This window comes from Equus przewalskii, chromosome 12, assembly GCF_037783145.1.
Source record: "Equus przewalskii isolate Varuska chromosome 12, EquPr2, whole genome shotgun sequence".
In the NCBI taxonomy this organism is placed as follows: Eukaryota; Metazoa; Chordata; class Mammalia; order Perissodactyla; family Equidae; genus Equus; species Equus przewalskii.
Window position 1 is genome coordinate 40,543,102 of NC_091842.1, and position 18,862 is coordinate 40,561,963.

At 41.7% G+C, this 18,862-nt stretch overlaps 1 protein-coding gene across 31 annotated transcripts in view; it reads right to left on the bottom strand.

Annotated features, from left to right (window-relative positions):
* Positions 1 to 18,862, bottom strand: part of LOC103541579 (ATP-binding cassette sub-family A member 17-like) — a 113,008-nt gene that overhangs the window by 14,439 nt on the left and 79,707 nt on the right. For all 31 annotated transcript variants that reach the window (XM_070568697.1, XM_070568689.1, XM_070568703.1 and 28 more), the window contains 6 exons: positions 12,866 to 13,028; positions 10,931 to 11,234; positions 8,746 to 9,019; positions 8,374 to 8,578; positions 7,288 to 7,507; positions 1,418 to 1,576 (listed from right to left, as the gene is read on the bottom strand). In XM_070568697.1, the coding sequence (XP_070424798.1) occupies positions 1,418 to 1,576; positions 7,288 to 7,507; positions 8,374 to 8,578; positions 8,746 to 9,019; positions 10,931 to 11,234; positions 12,866 to 13,028 (1,325 nt within the window). The remainder of the gene's footprint in view (positions 1 to 1,417; positions 1,577 to 7,287; positions 7,508 to 8,373; positions 8,579 to 8,745; positions 9,020 to 10,930; positions 11,235 to 12,865; positions 13,029 to 18,862) is intronic.

Consider the following 18,862-nt stretch of genomic DNA (forward strand, 5'->3'; position numbering starts at 1 on the left):
AATGTATTGTTACTTCAATAACTGAAAGGGAGTGGGGGGCCAGCCCCGTGGCCAAGTGATTAAGTTCGTGCACTCTGCTTCGGTGGCCAAGGGTTTCACTGGTTCGGATCCTGGGCGCAGACATGGCACCGCTCATCAGGCCATGCTGAGGCAGCATCCCACATGACACAACTAGAAGGAACCACAACTAAAAATATGCAGCTATGTACCGGGGGGCTTTGGAGAAAAAAGGAAAAATAAAATCTTTAAAAAAAAAAAGAATCCTTTGAAAAGGAGTGGGGATGGGGCTGGATAGGAGTAGTTTTTATATGATATTGAAGTTAAGCTGGTATAAACTCAAATTAGAATGTTATAACTTTAGGATGTTAAATGTAATTCCCATGGTAACCACATAGAAAATAGCTATAGAATATACATAAAAGGAAATAAGAAAGGAATTTAAACATTTCACATGAGGTACCTAGAGTAGTCAAATCCACACAGACAGAAAGTGGAATGGCAGTCACCAGGGGATGGGGCAGGGGGAATAGGGAGTTAGTGTTTCATGGGGAGAGTTTCCATTTTGTAGACGGAAAGGTTCTGGAGATGGATGATGACGATAGTTGCACAACAATGTGAATGTATGTAATGCCACTGATCTGTACACTTAAAAATAGTTAAAATGGTAAACTTTGTATATATTTCACCACAATTTTAAAAAGTAATTAATTTTAAAAGTTGTTAAAGAGGATGTAGACAAATTGCAACCCTCATACATTGCTGGTAAAATGTAAAATGGTGCAGCCACTATGGAAAACAGTTTGGTGGTTCCTCAAAAAGCTAAACATAGAATTACCATATTACCCAGCAATTCCACTCTTAGGTGTATACCCAAGAGAATTGAAAACACATTCACACAAAAACTTGCATATGAATGCTCATAGCAACATCATTCATAATAGCCAAAATGTAGAAACAACCCATATGTCCATCATCTGACGAACGGATAAACAAATTGTGGTCTATCCATGCAATGGAATATTATTCAGCTATAAAAAAGAATGAAGTAGTGACACATGCTACAACATGGATGAACCTTGGATACATTATTGTAGATGAAAGAAGCCAGACACAAAGGACCACATATTGTATGATGCCACTTACGTGAAATGTCCAAAACAGGCAAATCCACAGAGACAGAAAATAGATTATTGGTTGCCAGGGGTTCAGGGGAGAAGGGAATGGGGAGTGACTGTTAATAGATAGAGTGTTTCCTTTTGGGGTTATAAAAATGTTCTGGAATTAGGTAGTGGTGATGGTTGCACAACCTTCTAAATATACTAAAAACCACTGAATTGTATACTTTAAAAGGGTGAATTTCATGTGAATTATATCTCAATAAAAAATGTAATTAACAAATTCCATTTGCAATACTCACAAACTTCATTGCACTCAGTGTGACTCAGGTTCCTCATATTGCAAAATTTCCGTAGTTCAAAGTTGTAATATAAGTTGGAGAAAGCCATCCCCAGGCAGTGGCCTGGAAACAGTAGGAATGTGTGATCCAAGGACTCTGAGACTGCTTTGTAGCCTAGATCTGTGAGGGGAACAGAATATACTAATTCTACTTGCAGGAAGAAAAGTGCACATCCCTTACCATCTCTCTGAACCCACTGTGCCTGTTTATCCTGTATAAAAAGTATGTTATCTATATCTATCACTCCATCTATCTCTGCACCATCACACTCCCAGGGCCCAGATGAGATATCTTGTTCTTCCTGACTCCTGGTATTCCCTCTTCTGCTGTAGTCATTCAACTTCCAAGCCATAAGTATTTTTCTTTTGCAATACTTCTTGAACCTGTCATTTTATTTCTGTTCCAATTTTTTATGCAGATGCATCAGAAAGAGCTTGGTGTGTTTGGGAAACCCAGCAAGAGCAAGGCTGCAGGATGGGATACCTCTGTGGAAGTGGGGAATTTGAAGGCTAGAGGAAGATGAGGTTTACAAGGGAGCTCGGGCCAGGCGGGAGTGTCTCGTGGGCCAGTTGTGGAGTTGTTTGAGGGTCATCTGATAGACAGATAAGGAGGACATAGTCCCTGCCTATATAGTCTATGGAGAGAAAACCATCATTTTTTGAAGATACCATACATTATCATGTACCTGGAAAACCCGTGAGAATCAACCAAAGTACTATTAGAAATAAAAGACAAGTCAGTAAATTGGCTGGTTATAAAATAAATATACAGAAACCGGGGCCTCTTAGAGGTTAAGAGAAGCCAATTTTTAGGTTCATGTTACATTAAAAAGTGAAGAAATGCCAAACAGGTTATAAATAAATTGTGGTATATTTTAAATGTTTATTTCCAACAAAGAAACAAAATTGCTTTACAAATAATTATGCTACTCAGAAGCTTATTAATTTATAAGAGGATTAATTCATAGTCCCCTGTATGGGGAATGGCCCAGTAATGGGACCATGTTTATAGATCGCAGATGTAATTGAGCCTCACTCTCCCCACAGGCTGCTTCGTGCTTATCCCTAATGCCTCCATGTGCTGCCAGGTACCATCCTTCACAAACCTCAATATATCTTCAGTCACAAAAAGGAGAAACAAAGGGATGAGGACAGAAGCTCTGATTTCAGACTTCGTGACAACTCACAAAACCAGCTCCAAACCAATGGGTACTTCAGGGGAGAAAGCCCATGGGCATCTGACTTACAGTTATAATGGGGAGAGGCTGAACCAATTATAAAAAATGAACTCCACTCTCAGGACTTGGATTAAGAGCAGTATAGCTTTTGGGTACCAGTCTGTGAAATTCCTGTCAGTGGAGGCCACTGTGATGTAAGACGAGTTGACCTTGGCTATGAGGTCTCCCAACCAACATTTCCTGGGCCAGGACCATGAAACTGTGCAGCAGACCAAGGTCTACCCAAGGGGCATGAAGTGCAGCTTGGGGCAGAACTCACAAGTCGTGGTGCTCCACACGCTCACTGAGTTCTGGGCCCCAAGGCCTGAGAGTCACGGCTCTGGTGACCAGACATTGAGTTGTATCCGAGGAGATAATACCGCAGTAGGACAGCTGCAAAGCGGGCAGATGTACACTAGGAGGGAGCCATACTGGGTCCTACCCTCCTAATTTTCTCTCTTCAGAATTCTATATTTGGAAATCTAGCCTGGAGGCTGAGGTGGAGGGGAGAGGAAAAAACTACCAGAACATCAGCATTGCAGCTCTTATATGGGATAGAGAAAAACTTAACCACTAAACAGGGCTAAAGAGCCCAGCCTAGGAATTAACAGTCAGCCGTGGGCTCCCCCGAGACCACTCCTGCTCTGAGATCTCCAGGTCCTTAAGAAAGGAGTGATTGAAATCTGAGAGGGGACAATACCTCCTTCCCAGTGCACCCTAACCAGAATCAGAGAAAGTGTTCACCAACAATACATCTAATCAGAGGAACAGATATTTACATCTTCCACTTGTTTTCCTTCCTTCTTTCTGTCTGGATCCTATTCTAAAGTTGCTGAAAGACTGAAGAGAGGTCACAAACTATCAATATCTAGCCCTCCAAACAAAGGTGACATTTTTTTTGCTACACTCCTGGGTTGGATCCACTCTTTTCTGGATCTTGCATCTTCTTTCTTGCTTTACTCCTTCCCTTTGCTGGCCTTTATCCTTGATTACTTTCCAAGAAAGTGATATGGTAGGTAAAATTTCTGTTTGCCCATCTGAAGTTGTCTTTATTCTATCCTTCCACTTGATTGATAATTGAATTGAGTCTAGAACTTGTTGTCTTCTAGGAAGTTTAACGGTGTAGGTGTTTTTTCATTCACTGTTGGACATTTGAAGGATCCCTTCAATGTTCAGATTTGTTTTCTCAACTCTGGGAAATTTTCTTGTTTTATTTCTTTGTTATTTCCTCAGCTCCATGTCCTCTGTTTTCTTGTTCTGGAGTACTTGTCAATTGAATATAGTAACATCTCCAGGACGTACTCTCACATCACCTGCCTTTTCTCTTATCTTCTCTATTTCTCCTATCTTTTTACTTTATTTTCTGGGTGTTTAATTGACTTTATTTTCCAACTCTTCTGCTAAATTTTTATTTTGGCAATCAGCTCTTTCCTGTTCTCAAAGATTTTTTTCTTCATAGAATTCTATTGTTTAATAGATGCAATCTTTCCTAAAAATCTTTGTTTTGTTTTGTTTCCTGTGTTTCCGTAGCCCTGGGTTTCATTTTTGTTGGTTTGTTTTAGTCTCTGTCTTTTCTACAGCCACCATCCTCAAATATTCAGTGACCTTTGACTATTTATTCACAGGAACAAATGAGGCACCAGGAGGCAAATTGCTAGCTTGATGTATGGGGGGTGGGGCAGATACATTTTAGGGCAACCAGGCAGGGTATCAGTCAGATGTGTAGGTCTCTTCTGAGAGCAGTTTCAGTTCATCCAAAGGTGGGATCTCTGATTTCCGACGTGACTGCCTGTGTGTTCTATGCTTCCAGGTGGGAAAGTGGGAACAGGGACAGTGGAGACGGCAGACTGTTTTTAGTCCTGCCTTCACTCTCTTTCTTTGAGGTCCTAAGCCTCTTCAGAATTCTGTGGTGCTAAATTGGGTCCTTGCTCAGCCATTTCTCCCTTTGAATGCACTTCAGATGCTTCTTCACCATGAATTCATTCATTTTTATTTCCTTTGTTATAATGCTATTGGGGTCTCAGGGAAAAGAGAGCTCAGATTTAGCTTTTATGTTCTTTTTTTTTTTTTTTGGCAAGGAATTTTCGCTCTGAGCTAACATCTGTTGCCAATCTTCCTCTTCTTTTCCTTGAGGAAGATTACCTCCAGCTAACATCTGTGACAATCTTCCTCTATTTTGTATGTGGGTCATTGCCACAGCATGGCTGATGAGTGGTGGAGGTCCACACCCAGGATCCAAACCCATGAACCCGCCTGCCAAAGCAGAAGGCACTGGACCTAAACACCACGCCACAGGACCAGACCTTAGCTTTTATATTCTTCTTATATATTCCCTAGCTTTTATATTCCTCATTTTCTGTCCACTGCCATGGTAACAGCATCCTAATGAGGTTCCTAGGACGTGTGTACAGAGGCCAAGGTCCAGCCTCTAATGGTTTTCTTCTCAGGGAGAAGGGAAGGGGCCCATGGAGGCATCAGCATCCCTTTCCCCATACTAGAGGTGGAGCTTCTTGCCTTGTGCCAGCCTCCCTACCCTGACTCCTCTGATTTCTACTTAGTTTTTTTTTTCTTCCAATGTTGGTTGTTTTTGTGTGTGTGTGTGTGTGAGAAAGATTGGCCCTTGAACTAACACTGTTGCCAATCTTCCTCTTTTTGCTCAAGGAAGACTGTCGCTGAGCAAACATCTGTGCCAATCTTCCTCTATTTTGTATGTGGGATGCCACCACAGCATGGCTTGATGAGTGGTGTGTAGGTCCATGCCCAGAATCTGAACCTGCAAATACCAGGCTGCCAAAGTGGAGCACTCAACTTAACCACTACACCACTGGCCAGCCCCTGAATTCTACTTAGTTTTTAAGTCAGAAGCTGCCTCCTGTTAAGTAGAAGAAGGTCCTTGGTCCTTGTTACTGCTGCATGGGAAGGAAAAGAAGAAATAGCATGAAGCAATCCATGAAGAAATGTATCCCAGAAAGGCCAAGGGATCCAGAGAGAATGTCCAGGGTCAAGCATGCTAGCTTGGTAATTCTCTCTGAAAGCTCTATCCTCTTCAGGGCTCCTCAGTGTCATTGGACTTGCAGTATTTGTCCCTCTGGGGCGGGGTTGGGCGGCAGAGGAAAGGAGAAAGGGAGGAATCCTTAGGTCCTTCCTGGAGATTAAAGCAGTGTTTCTGAGTGATTCCCTGGACCACCTATGTCGGGATCACCGGGATATGTCTTTCAATGCTGATCAGTGAATCTCAGATGAACACTACGGTTGAGAACCACTGGGTTAGGGTTCCCTTAGGACTTCCTTCGCTAATCCCTTTTTCTCTGCTTGAAGTATGCTTTTTGTTCTATTTCAACCATAAAGTCAAAAGCTGTCACTTTTCTGATCCTCTCAGATGAAAACAATTCTGACTCTAAAATTCCACAGGTGGTATGTGTGAAAACTAAAAAGGACACCACAAAACTCTGAGAGTTAGATTAGTAAAATAAATTCAAAATAGATAAGACTATATACATGTAAAGTCCTTTAAGATATAGAATGACTCCCAAGATGAAAGCAGAGGGAGCTGTTAGCATATTTTTAAGTAAAAAACCCCAACAAACCCAAAAGTCAATTTAAAGGAGGTGGTCAGCATAAAAATAAATGAAAAAGAGCATTACAGAGGTAAAATATGAATGTGTGTATCCAGCCCTGATCCAGAGGGATGGCAGCACCAACATGAAGATGTCGGTGTTAAGGTACACAGTGGGCAATGGCTCCTCTTCAGCTCCTTTTACTCTAATTACACAATCACCAAACAGCCTTCTCCCAACTTTGGCTTATTTATTTACTTATTACCATTTTTAAAACTGAGGAATAATTTATTTCAGAGGAATGCATGATGATAAGTGGACAATTTGGTGAATTTTGACAAATATTCATGCCCATATAACTACCACCTCTATCAAGATGGAGAACATTTCCATCATCGAGAAAGTTCTCTAAGATCTCTATTTAGTCAACCTAGCCTCCCCCTAACTCTGAGGCAACTGCTTTTCTTTTTTTTTTTTTTTAGGAAGATCAGCCCTGAGCTAACATCTGCTGCCAATCCTCCTCTTTTTGCTGAGGAAGGCTGGCCCTGAGCTAACATCCGTGCCCATCTTCCTCTACTTTATATGTGGGACGCCTACCACAGCATGGCTTGCCAAGCGGTGCCATATCCGCACCCGGGATCTGAACTGGCAAACCCCGCGCCACCAAAGCGGAAAGTGTGCCCTTAACCGCTGCGCCACCGGGCCGGCCCCTGCTTTTCTGATTCTATCACCAGGACTCATTTTGCCTGTCAGTGGGATCAGAGCGTGCCCTCATCCGCTCAACACCATGTCTTCATATTCATCCATGCTCCTCCACGTGGGAAGCAGCTTGTTCCCTTTTTGTTGCTGAGCATAGTCCACTGGATGAATCTAACCACTATGTTTATCTGTTCTCCTGGAGATGTGTGTTTAGGACACTGTCAACTTGGGGCTCTTCAGACTACAGCTCATACTTTCATGTGACACACAGGAGACACACACTTTCATGAGTACAACTTCTGTGGCTGCTGGAGGAAGAATTAAATGTCTGGGTGATGTGTAGATATAACGGTCCTCACCTTTTTCACTTGTGACTGTGACAAGAATAAAGGGGCAAATGCTCAAGAAGATGAGCACTATGATGAGCTTAACAAAAGCACCACCTGCATTGTGAAAGCAGAAGCTGGTCAGGTAGATGAAGGGGATGATAGCCCAGCCATAGAGCATCAGTAAAAGAATGACAGCCAGGGCATTTTCTTGGTGTGTAAAAGCTTCTTCATTGTAGCACAGAAACACCACCTTAGAAAAGGGGGAAGAATTTGGAAAAGTCACTAAGAGTCAACCCCAAGCATTAGAGAAAGGATAAGATATTCTCAATTTTGAAAATAAGGTCTTAGCAACACTCCACAGGTAACTCCATTCACTTACGCATCCAACAGTACAGAGATAGCTGCTCTGGGCTCTGTTTTCAAGGAGCTCCCCTGGAAATCAGTGCAGTGAGATCAGGGGCTCAGAGATGTTTACAAAACACATAGGCAGAACAAAGGCGGACAGGATCCATTCTGCACAAATGACCAGGGAACCCTCAACCTGCACAACTCAGTCACAGCCAAGCCCTGCAGCCCTGAGTGCCTTGGTGAGCGACTGTTGGACTGTAAACACACGTTCCCAAGGCGCATGCTTGAGGCAGCAGTTCTGGGGATGCTGCCCATTGCAGACCTAGAGCAGCCCCTCTGCTCCTAATAATGCTGGGACCTGAATCATCTTTTTTTTTTAATTTTATTTTTCCTTTTTCTCCCCAAAGCCCCCTGGTACATAGTTGTATTATACATATATATTTTTTTTAGTTGTGGGTCCTTCTAGTTGTGGCACATGGGATGCTGCCCCAGCATGGCCTAATGAGCGGTACCATGTCTACGCCCGGGACCCGAACCGGCGAAACCCTGGGCTGCCGAAGCGGAGCGCATGAACTCAACCACTCAGCCACGGGGCCGGCCCCCTCAATCATCTTTTACTGAGGGTCAGCAGTGAAGGTGCTTTCACACTCTGGGTTGCCAATCAGGGGCTGAGCTGACAGCTTAGAATTCTGGTCTTTTTCACGGGGTCCCCAAGGCAAGCTCCCTGTGACCTGCTGGGGAAGGATCCCAGCACCATGCAGCCCTTACCAACAGCAGCAGAGTGGAGATAAGGAGGGAGACGAGGTCCCACAGCAGAGCAGAGAACCAGAAAATAGCCACATAAACTCCGCTGATGAACTGGACGTGCTTGGCCTTGACAGCTCTCTCTTTCACTGTCAAGATGGAAAAAGAGCTAGACAGGAAAGCTATTCCAAAAAGCAAGCTGATAACAAGATAATGTCCTCTAAGGCCCCTGTAAAAGATAGGACATGAGGAGAGAGGTAGCAGTTTAAGTAGACTGCCCACAGCAAATAAAAATTTGTAATTAAAACAAGACACAAGAAAGAAAGAAATATGTGGTAAAGGGAGAAGCACTGCAGATGGGAAAGCTTCAACCGAGAGAAGGGAAACTGCACGTACTGGTACAAGAAATCCTCTGTGGTCTCCACAAGTGACATAGGCTGAGGGTTGTTGACGACCACAATTGACGCCCTGGCACCAGAAAGCAACTTGAAGAGAACGTTGTCCACCAGCGCCAGCGCCACGGCAGGGGAATGGTATGCCTGGTTGTTGAACAGCGCTGTCACTATCGTGTTGTTCCCCACATCTTCAAAGGAGGCTGCCACTATGTAGTTCTGATCAAAGCCCTCAGGCTCCTCCTCTGCCTTTTTCAGTAGGAATGCTTCTACTGAACCTAGAAGAGAGCGAAACATCCAAGAACCTCACACCAGGCCCAGTGAGGCAGAGAGGACTCACCATTGGCCTGCCCCCAACCCTGCTTCCCCTGGGCATCTCATTACCAACCCCACCCACATCTGAAAGCAGCTTCTCCTGACATGGCCGTGCCCTTAATCCCAGTGATCTTTCCCCGCAGGGCTGCCTCCTGCCCCAGCCCCAGGGCTCTGGGGACTCAGTAAAGTTTCCCTTTCATTGACTGGGGCAGTAAGAAAAAAAAAAGCCTTGTCTAGTCACCTTTTAAATCTCTTTCAGCTCTGTCTACTCCCCTTCTCCCCCATGGCCTTGACGTGGCCTAGGCCCCACTACCTTTGCTGGGACTCTGTGGCCCTAACGAGCTCCTTGCTTTCTACCCAGTGCCTCCAGTCTCTGTGTGAAAGGACGCATCTGATCATGTTGCACCCCACCAGACAACTTCCAGTGACTCCCCACTGCCCTCCGGATAGAGCCAAACCCCTGCACGTGATCCACAGTGCCCAAACTCAGTTCACATCTTTACGTTCCAGCCATACCTAAGGACTGACCATTCCCCTCATTTACAAAGGCTCTTCTCATGGTTTGGGATATTTTTCTATGAGTCAATTCCCATTTATATCTCAGGCTCTTACTCAGGAGCCTACTCTGGCCCTCCAGGGCTGAGACACGTCTATGTGATCCTATAGCACTCCAATCATCATCATTATTGTCACTTTGTATTGTAACTACTGTCACTTATCCGTACGACCTCTGGGCTGGAAGCTCACCAAGGGCTGGTAGCAATATTGTTCGTCACTGTATTTTCAGCACACAGTGCCATGTAAAATATATGACTAACCTAGAATTCTGGAGTCTTTCATGCTGGAAGGGATCTTTAATCACAGCAACAACAATAATGACAATCCTACCACTGACTGAAGGCTCACTGAGTGCCAACTATGCAAAGCCCTTGATAGGCGCTCCCTCATGGAATCTTCCCACAGACACTGTAAGGCAAGGTTTATAATTCTCTCCGTTCTGCATATGAAGAAACCAAGGTTTGGAGAGGTAGGGTACTACGTACCTAACCATTTTGCTACATCACGTTCTGCATTTGATCTCTTTATTAAAATAATTCCTTTAAAATTTTATTTTTAATCAAAACAACACATGAACATAATTTTTAAACTAAAATAATTATACAAGACTTATAATGAGAAACGGCAGTGCCCTGGCCTACCCTTCACCACCCCTAGTGCCTGCTCACCAGAGGCAACCACTTTCAAATCTTTTAGCTGGTGTTTCTCCAGATGGCTAAATAGCACATTTATCTACTGATATCATACTATGGAAACGAGAATTTTGTTCTCTTAAAACTATCCCCAACCCATACGGTCTTCCTATACCCTCTTCTCACCCTAAATTTATATCATAAATTTGGTTAAATCAATAGTCAGTTTTGACATTATTATGACTAAGTAAAAATTATTCACAGCTGAGCCAAGTACTATATTACATATATATGTGTGTGTGTGTGTGTGTGTGTGTTTTGCACAAATTTCCTCTCAGGAGCTAATGTCTTCCTTTTCTCATTTGCTTAGTTTTTTCTACATCTATCACAAAGTCATCCACAAATTCCCTTGAAAGAGTGTAACTCTCCTCTCAATACATTCAAACCTATCAGATAATTTATCAATTTCACTTTTGAACATGCTTTAGTCCCTAGAAGGACACAACTTGGTCTCATCTAGGAACCCTCCCTTTCCTGTCATCTGGGGTTTGAAAGATGTTTTTCTGACATGTCTGACTATTCAGTCTGACTTCAGGGAGTATCACATGGCCTGGAAGGACACGGCTTTACTACAAGGAGCAACAGACCTGCTTCATGCCCTGTACTCCTGGGCCTGGTACTTACTCAGGATCTCCAGAGGAATCTGTTCCTCAGCTATAAGCATATCTGTAAAATGTTGTGAAAGCCGAGGACCCAGCCTGGAATTTGGGGAAATAAAAAATGGAACAGTAGTTTGACCATATGTTTTTAGGGTCAGCTCCAATGGGACATCGTCCACGTTTATTTGGAAGTTGAGGATTGTGAGGCTGAGCATAATGATTGCCAGAGGCACCAGGATCTGTAATGACAGCATCAACAGCCAGTTGCGCCAAGAAAATTTAGCCCTTTTCAGGAGCATGGCATAGAACTGTTGGCAGAGAAGATCAAACTACGATAAAGAAAAAAAAGGGAGATACACCATTAACACGGTCACAGACAGAAGCTGGCAGGCAGCTAAGTGGCCTCTGGCTCATGTCTAATTGTATTCTCTCATGTTATATCTAACATTTTGATTATGTTCAAAATTTGCTTCAAGTTAAAATTATTTGGCCTAATGATTTGATTGACATTTAATAGCAGAAAAAGAAAGCATAGATTAGAAAGAGTACCGGAGAACAGCCTAAACAGATACCAAATGCAAACATGATCAAATTTTTTTTTACCCACTAGATTGGCAAAAATTTTAAGTAGATGCGGATGTGGGGAAAATACCACTCCTGGGGTGTTAATTGGTACAACTCTTTTAGAAAACAAACTAGCTGAATGAATAAAGTTTAATTTAATATTCACAAAGTCTTTAACCTAGAAACTCCACTTCTAGTAATGCAGTATAGGTATACTTGTATAAGTATGACCCGTGCACAAAGATGTCCTCTGTGGCACTGATAGTAAATGTCAAAGTGCGTAGTCAAGTGCACTGAGATCCCAAGATCTAGAGTTGGGCCTGGGGGTGGGAGATCCTGGAGATTAGCACCGCATGCTCCCATCCAGCTTCTCTGTGGTGCTACACGAGCTGTGACAGGCAGGGGGGCCTTCAAGCCTCAGGTGCCAGTGTTCTTTGTGCACCACTTGTCACCCAAGAGCCTTTGTGGGAAGAGGCTTGGTGGTCAGGTTTGAGCCAGGCATTCCTAAGTTCCTGGCCCAAAACACCAAGGAAACCCTGAAAGTCTCTACCAAACACCCCCTAACTTTCCCACATTTGACATGATGGAGACTACATTCACCTCAAGCATTCATCAAAGGCAGTGCTATTGACTTGTTTGAGGTTTCACCCTGAGAAAAATGTCCAGGGAAGATTCCAAAAGCAAAGCTTGGCCAGATGGAGTCCGGATAACTCCTTGCTGGGGGTTGGAGAAGAGCCTCTTGTACAGGATAGGTGGCTGGTCTAGATGACTTGCAAGACCCTTTTCAACTTGGAGGCTCTCTGAATGACAGCTTCCCCTTTAACATGTGATTCAAGATTATGATACAATGAAACTAATCTCTTCACTAACCCATGAAAACCAGTCTCATTATTTTACAGTAATACCATGTAGATAGCTAAGTCAAGATCACTTTATAAAATGCACATCAATATTCTTTTTTTCAACATTAAAGGACATTACATGTTGTCCATATATTTCATAAAAATATATTAAAAAAATTTTAAATTCCAGGTGGTACAATACATGATCTGTTTCACAGTAAAAGATTGAAAAGAAAGATTACATATGCTTGTTGGCCGGGAGATTTGGTGATTTTATTCTTTCTTCCTCCTGGTGAGAGGAATGGTCAAGATGTTTTCTATGATCTTTTCTGATACTTTCTTCCGTTGGGTTAATCATGGTCAGAAAACATCAGCATTTTGCCTTCAAACTAGAATACAGAGCATGGTATTGCTGAAACCTAGCAGAGCCTAGCATTTGCACATTTTTTTAAGTCTCTGTAAAAGGATTATATACTTCTTGACAGAATAAGAGCAGAATTCCAAGGATTAAACCAAAATCGGCTTTCTTGCACACATTTGAAATATTTGCTCACCCCAGTGTTTGGTTGGATTGGCAGACCAGACTGTATTGAGAAGATCCTTGAATGAACACCTTTAATTCTGTTAACAGGCACTCTGTTGATCAGTTGTTGAGAGTGGACAGAGGAAAGCCTGATGGCTTGGATATCTGTGCTGGAATCTACCAACTTATTAACCCTAAACCAAACCAAAAACAAAAAGAAATACAAATTCTCAAAGTCACAACACATATCATTTTTTTTGGATTTAAAGAATAAAAGTCACGTAAAATTTGAAAAAAATAAGGAGTTAGGATAAGAATAATGAGAGGAAAAGGAGCTGCACCTAGATTATATACTGATAGTAAGTATATACTGGCCAGAAAGTTCTTAAATAGGCACTGAGTAAAAGTATTGAATTAACTGACTAATGGCTTTTCCAAACAACTGAGGCAACATTAGCATTAATAAATTTCATTATTTTCCTTAAAAGATACCACATGCAAATTAAAATAAAAAACAAAGCATCTATTTTATGAGCAAAAACTGTAAATTATAAAATGCAGCACTGCTGACACTCTAAGCTAGGGGTTGGTAAACTATGGCCAGTGGGCCAAATCCAGTCCAAGGCCTTCTTTTTGTATGACCATGAACTCAGGATAGATTTTACATTTTTAAACGATTACATGTTAGACGGTTATCTAAGTACCTACATAATATCCTTGACTACGTCACTAAGCCTACATAGCCTAAAATGTTTACTATCTGGCCCTTTAAGAAAAAGTTTGTCGAACCCTGCTCTAGGCAAAAAGATGTATTCACTGTTGGCAGCAAACCGTTAACAAGTCAAAACATATTTTTATTCATACTTTTGGACCTGTTATTCTACTCCTAGGAATTCATCACAACAAAATAATCCAGTAAATTGTGGCTCATTTGCCCTCCAGTACAATTCTGTAAAAGACAGTGTATTTGTTATCTATTGCTTGACACAGATTATCCCAAAATTTAGCAGTTTAAAACAACAGCCAACATTTATTATCTCACACACTTTCTGTGGGTCAGGAACTTGGGAGTGGCATAGGTAGGTAGTTGTCTCAAGGTCTCTCATGAGGTTGCACTCAAGCTATGAGCCAGGGCTGCAGTCAGCTGATGGCCTGACTGGGGCAGGAGGATCCACTTCCAAGATGCTGCCCTCATATGCAGCAGGCAGTGGTGTGCTACCTGGTCTAATAGCTAACTCTCTGAGTGTAGTTCAGATAAGAATGTTGGTTGATATTTTAAGTAACATTAATGATTAAGATAAAAGTGGAACAACAAATACAGAAGTCAGAACTTTACTCATTCATCTGTGAGGTGAGCAACATTTTTGTTGAACTGAATAATACTTTTACTGAGAGAATATTTCCTCAAATTTTTATGCTATTCTTAATGAAATGGGTCCAGATATGACACACTTTTAAGCTTAATTTGCATTATCTACATTTTCTCCATCACTTTCTTAATCTAAACAAATAACAAAACAATAAATTAAACCCTAATTTATAGTTTTCACCAATTTCCATGGTGAAAATACTCTTGCCATGGTTGATATCAAACTATCAATATAACACTTCCACTATACAGATCTAAGTAGATGTAAATAACCTCAAGAGCACTGATAACAGTAAATTGTAGCCAAATCACGAGGAAATGAAGTTTTGAGTATTACCATTGGTGATATTGTGATTTATAATAAGAAATACATATTTGGTCTTTGTCCCCAGTCCTGGCAAAGAACTCCTAAAACCCTTGTAACTTCCTAAGTGATGAGAGTGATAAAGGTGTCTTTGGTTATGTTAATTAGGTGGCTTTTGGAAAGCACCAAAGTATGGGGGCTGGTTGCCAGGAGAACCAACCATGTGATTAGAGAAGTGTAACTTTCAGTCCCATCTCCCAACCTCCTGGGAGAGAAGGGGGGCTGGAGATTGAGTTCAAGTGCTAATGGTCAATGAGTTAATCAATCATGCTTATGCAATAAAACCTCCATAAAAACCTAAATGGACGGGGCTCGGAGAGTTTCTGGGTTGGTGAACACATGGGGATGTGGAAGCTCCTTTCTCACAAACTTCACCCTGTGTACTTCTTCATCTAGCTGTTCATCTGTCCCCTTCACCACACTCTTTATAACAAACTGGCCATGTAAGTCAACGTTTCTGAGTTCTGTGAGCCATTCTAGCAAATTAATCGAACCAGGAGAGGGGGTTGTGGGAACCTCCAATTTACAGCCAGTACATCAGAAGCACAGGTGACAACGTGGACTTGCGATTAGCATCTGAAGTGAGGTGGCTGGGGGGCCGTCTTGTGAGACTGAACCCTTAACCTGTGGGATCTGATGTTAGTCTCCAGGTAGATAGTGTCAGAATTGAGTTAACTGCTTGGTGGTGTGAAAACAAAAAACACTTTGGAAGTCGTATCGGAATCACACCACTGTTTTCACTGTGATTTATTTATTTATAAGTTTATGCAATTTAACTTTAAGTAATGGCTGTGTTTGACAACTGGCTCACAAAATTCTTGATAATTTAATACTTGGCTTTTGTGAGCCAATATGAGCCAGCTCCAGCATACCGCTGGCAGGAGGTTTCAGCTCTTTGTTAGCTGTTAGCAAAAGGCTTTAGTTCCTCGCCACATGAACTTCTCCCTAGGGCAGCCTGAGTATCATGAATGGCAGCTAGCTTCCTCCAGACTGACTCAGCCAAGAAAGAGCAAGACAGAAGCTACAATATCTTTCACGACCTAGCCTTATTAGTCACACACTGTTAATTCTGCAAAGTTCTATTGGTTATACAGGTCAGCCCTATTTACCGTGGCGGGGGTGCTACACAGGTGCTACTAGAAGTCAAGGATCACTGCAGCCATTTTAGGCCTGGCTCCCACAGATGGCAAGCCCTGGGTGCCCTTCTGCCTTTGTTGAGGCTCTGCTTTTGTCCTTGAGGGTTTCTCCCTGACTTTGCTAGGGTTCCTGCTCATCTCTTCTTTAGCTTTCCTGCAAATTGGGAGATATTACTGAGAATTATCATGACTATTGTTGCCTTCCTTCAATACTTCATCTGGTACCTGAGGTGGGTATGTAGGGATGGTTAGGAGCCACACAGTACTTCACCACAATATTTTCTCCCCAAATTTCATGACATAAGGTTGTATTTTCAGTTTTTTCCTCATTTGGTGTCTGCTAGTAGAATTTTTTTTTTTTTTTTTTTTGCTACTTCAAAAACAAGACTGTCATTTATTAAGGCTGAATTTCAGGAGGAAAGGAGGGGAGTTTTCAGTACTTTGGGAAAGCCTATCATTTGATACTTGAAGGAAGTGTGGTGAGGTTGGTGACCGCCACACCACAATTCCTTCAAACATCATAAGCTTTCCCAAAGTATAACCTAAGAGCTCCTCTGAGAGTTTCCTCACTGTGGTAGAGAGTCTCTAAGGTGGCCCCAATAATCCCCACCTCCTAGTATTCATACTCTGTCATTAACTCCTCCAATTTCCCTCAGTTTTAAGATATAACTGACATATAACATTGTATAAGTTTAAGGCGTACAACATAATGATCCAATATACGTATATACGTGAAATGATTTCTACAAGTTTAGTTAACATTCATCACCTCATATAGTTACAAATTCTTTTCCTTGTGGTGAGAACTTTTAAGATTTACTCTCTTAGCAACTGTCAAATATGCAATACAGTATTGTTAACTACAGTCATCCTGCTGTACAGCCCCAGAACTTATTCATCTTATAACTGGAAGTTTGTACCTTTTGACCACCTTTACCTAATCGCCACCACCCCCCATCTCTGGCAACTGCAAATCTGTTCTCTGTTTCTATGAGTTTGGCTTTTCAGATTCCCTATATAAGTGAGATCATACAGTATTTGTCTTTCTCTGACTTATGTCACTGAGCATAATGCCCTCAAGGTCCATCCATGTTGTTGCAAATGGCAGGCTTTCCTTCTTTTTTACGGCAGAAGAGTATTCCATAGTGTGTGTATGTGTGCGTATCACATTTTCTTTACCCATTATATGTCGGTGGACTGGACACTTAGGTTATTTCCACATCTTGGTCATTGTAAATAAAACTGCAATGAACATTGGGGTGCAGATATCTCTTCAGGACAGTGATTTCATTTCCTTCAGATATATACCCATAAGTGGAATTGCTGGATCATATGGTAGTTCTATTTTTAATTTTTTGAGGCATCTCCATACTGTTTTCCATAGTGGCTGCACTAGTTTACATTCCCATCAAGAGTGCACAAGGGTTCCCTTTTTTACCACATCCTCCCCAACACTTGTTATCCCTTATGTTTTTGATGCCACTCATTCTAAAGGGTGTGAGATGATATCTCATTGTGTTTTGATTTGCATTTCACTGATGATTAGTGATGCTGAGCATCTTTTCATGTACTTGTTGGCCATTTGAATATATTCTTCGGAAAAATGTCTATTTAGATCCTTTGTCCATTTAAAAATTGGATCATTTGGGTTTTTAAAATTTTTTTTTTAAAGATTTCATGTTTTTCCTTTTTCTCCCCCAAAGCCCTCCAGTACATAGTTGTATATTCTTAGTTGTGGGTCCTTCTAGTTGTGGTATGTGGGGCGCTGCCTCAGCGTGGTTCGATGAGCAGGGCCATGTCCGCGCCCAGGATTTGAACCAATGAAACATTGGGCCGCCTGCAGCAGAGCATGCGAACTTAACCACTTGGCCACTGGGCCAGCCCCATGGTTTTTTGATATTGAGTTATATGAGTTCTTTATATATTTTGGATATTAATCTCTCATCAGATGTGTGGTTTGCAAATATTTTCTCCATTCAGAAAGTTGCCTTTATTTTGTTGATGGTTTCCTTTGCTGTGCAGAAGTTTTTGGTTTGATGTAGTCCCACTTGTTGATTTGTGCTCTTGTTGCTTGTGTTAGTCTCCTCTCTTTGATTGTGAGCTAGACCTAGTGACTCACTTCTAACGAATAGAATTCAGCAAAAGTGATAAAATATCACTTCCAAGAAAAGTTACCAAATGACTATGGCTTCCATCTTGGTCACATTCTCTCTCTTTCTCTGATCACTTAGTGTGAGAGAAGCCAGTTGCCATATCATAAGGTCACTCTGCAACTTGGGAGGAGGCCCACATGATGAGGAACTGAGGCCAATAGACAACGAGGAACTGAGGCTGGCCAAGAATACAGGAGCGAGCTTAGGAGTGGATCCTCCCCTAGCTGAGCCTTTGGAGCCTGCAGCCCTGGCTAAGAGCTTGACTACAACCTCACAGGAGACCCTGAGCCAGAACCACCTATCTACCCGCTTCTGGACTGCTGACCAACAGAACTTGAAAAGTAATAAATGTTTGTTGTTTCAAGGCTGCTAAGTTTTAGGGTAATTTGTTATGTATCAATAGATAATGAATACAAGCAAAAAAAAATATATAACAGACATGTGACAGATGAAAGGTAAAAATCATGTATAATTAGTAGTCCCAGGAGAAGAGAAAGAGGATGGATCAGAAGCAATATGTGGAGAGATATTGGTTGAGAATTTTCCAAAGCTGGCCAATACCAGCAAACCACAGTGTAAAAAGTGCTAAAAATCCTAAGCAAATAAACACAAAGAAAACCGTACAAAGGCACATCATTGTAAAAATGCTGAAAACCTAAGGCAAAGAAAAAAGAATGTTAAAAGCAGCCAGAGGTAATGGACACAGTGCATTCAAAAATGACAATAATACTGGCAGCTGACATCTCAACAGACGTAAAGGAAGCCAGAAAACAACAGAATGGAATGGACAAGCAAAAAGAATATTATTTTACTACAATAAGATTGAATGCAAAAGGATGGACAAAGACAGACATAAAAATTTTAACCAAAACATAGCTAATATAACTAAATGAATGTTAAAATGTTCAACTTACCAGAAAAATATATAACAATTCTAAATTTGTAGGCACCTGATATAGGAGCTTGAAAATGTAAAGCAAAATTTGACAGAATTAAAATACAAAAT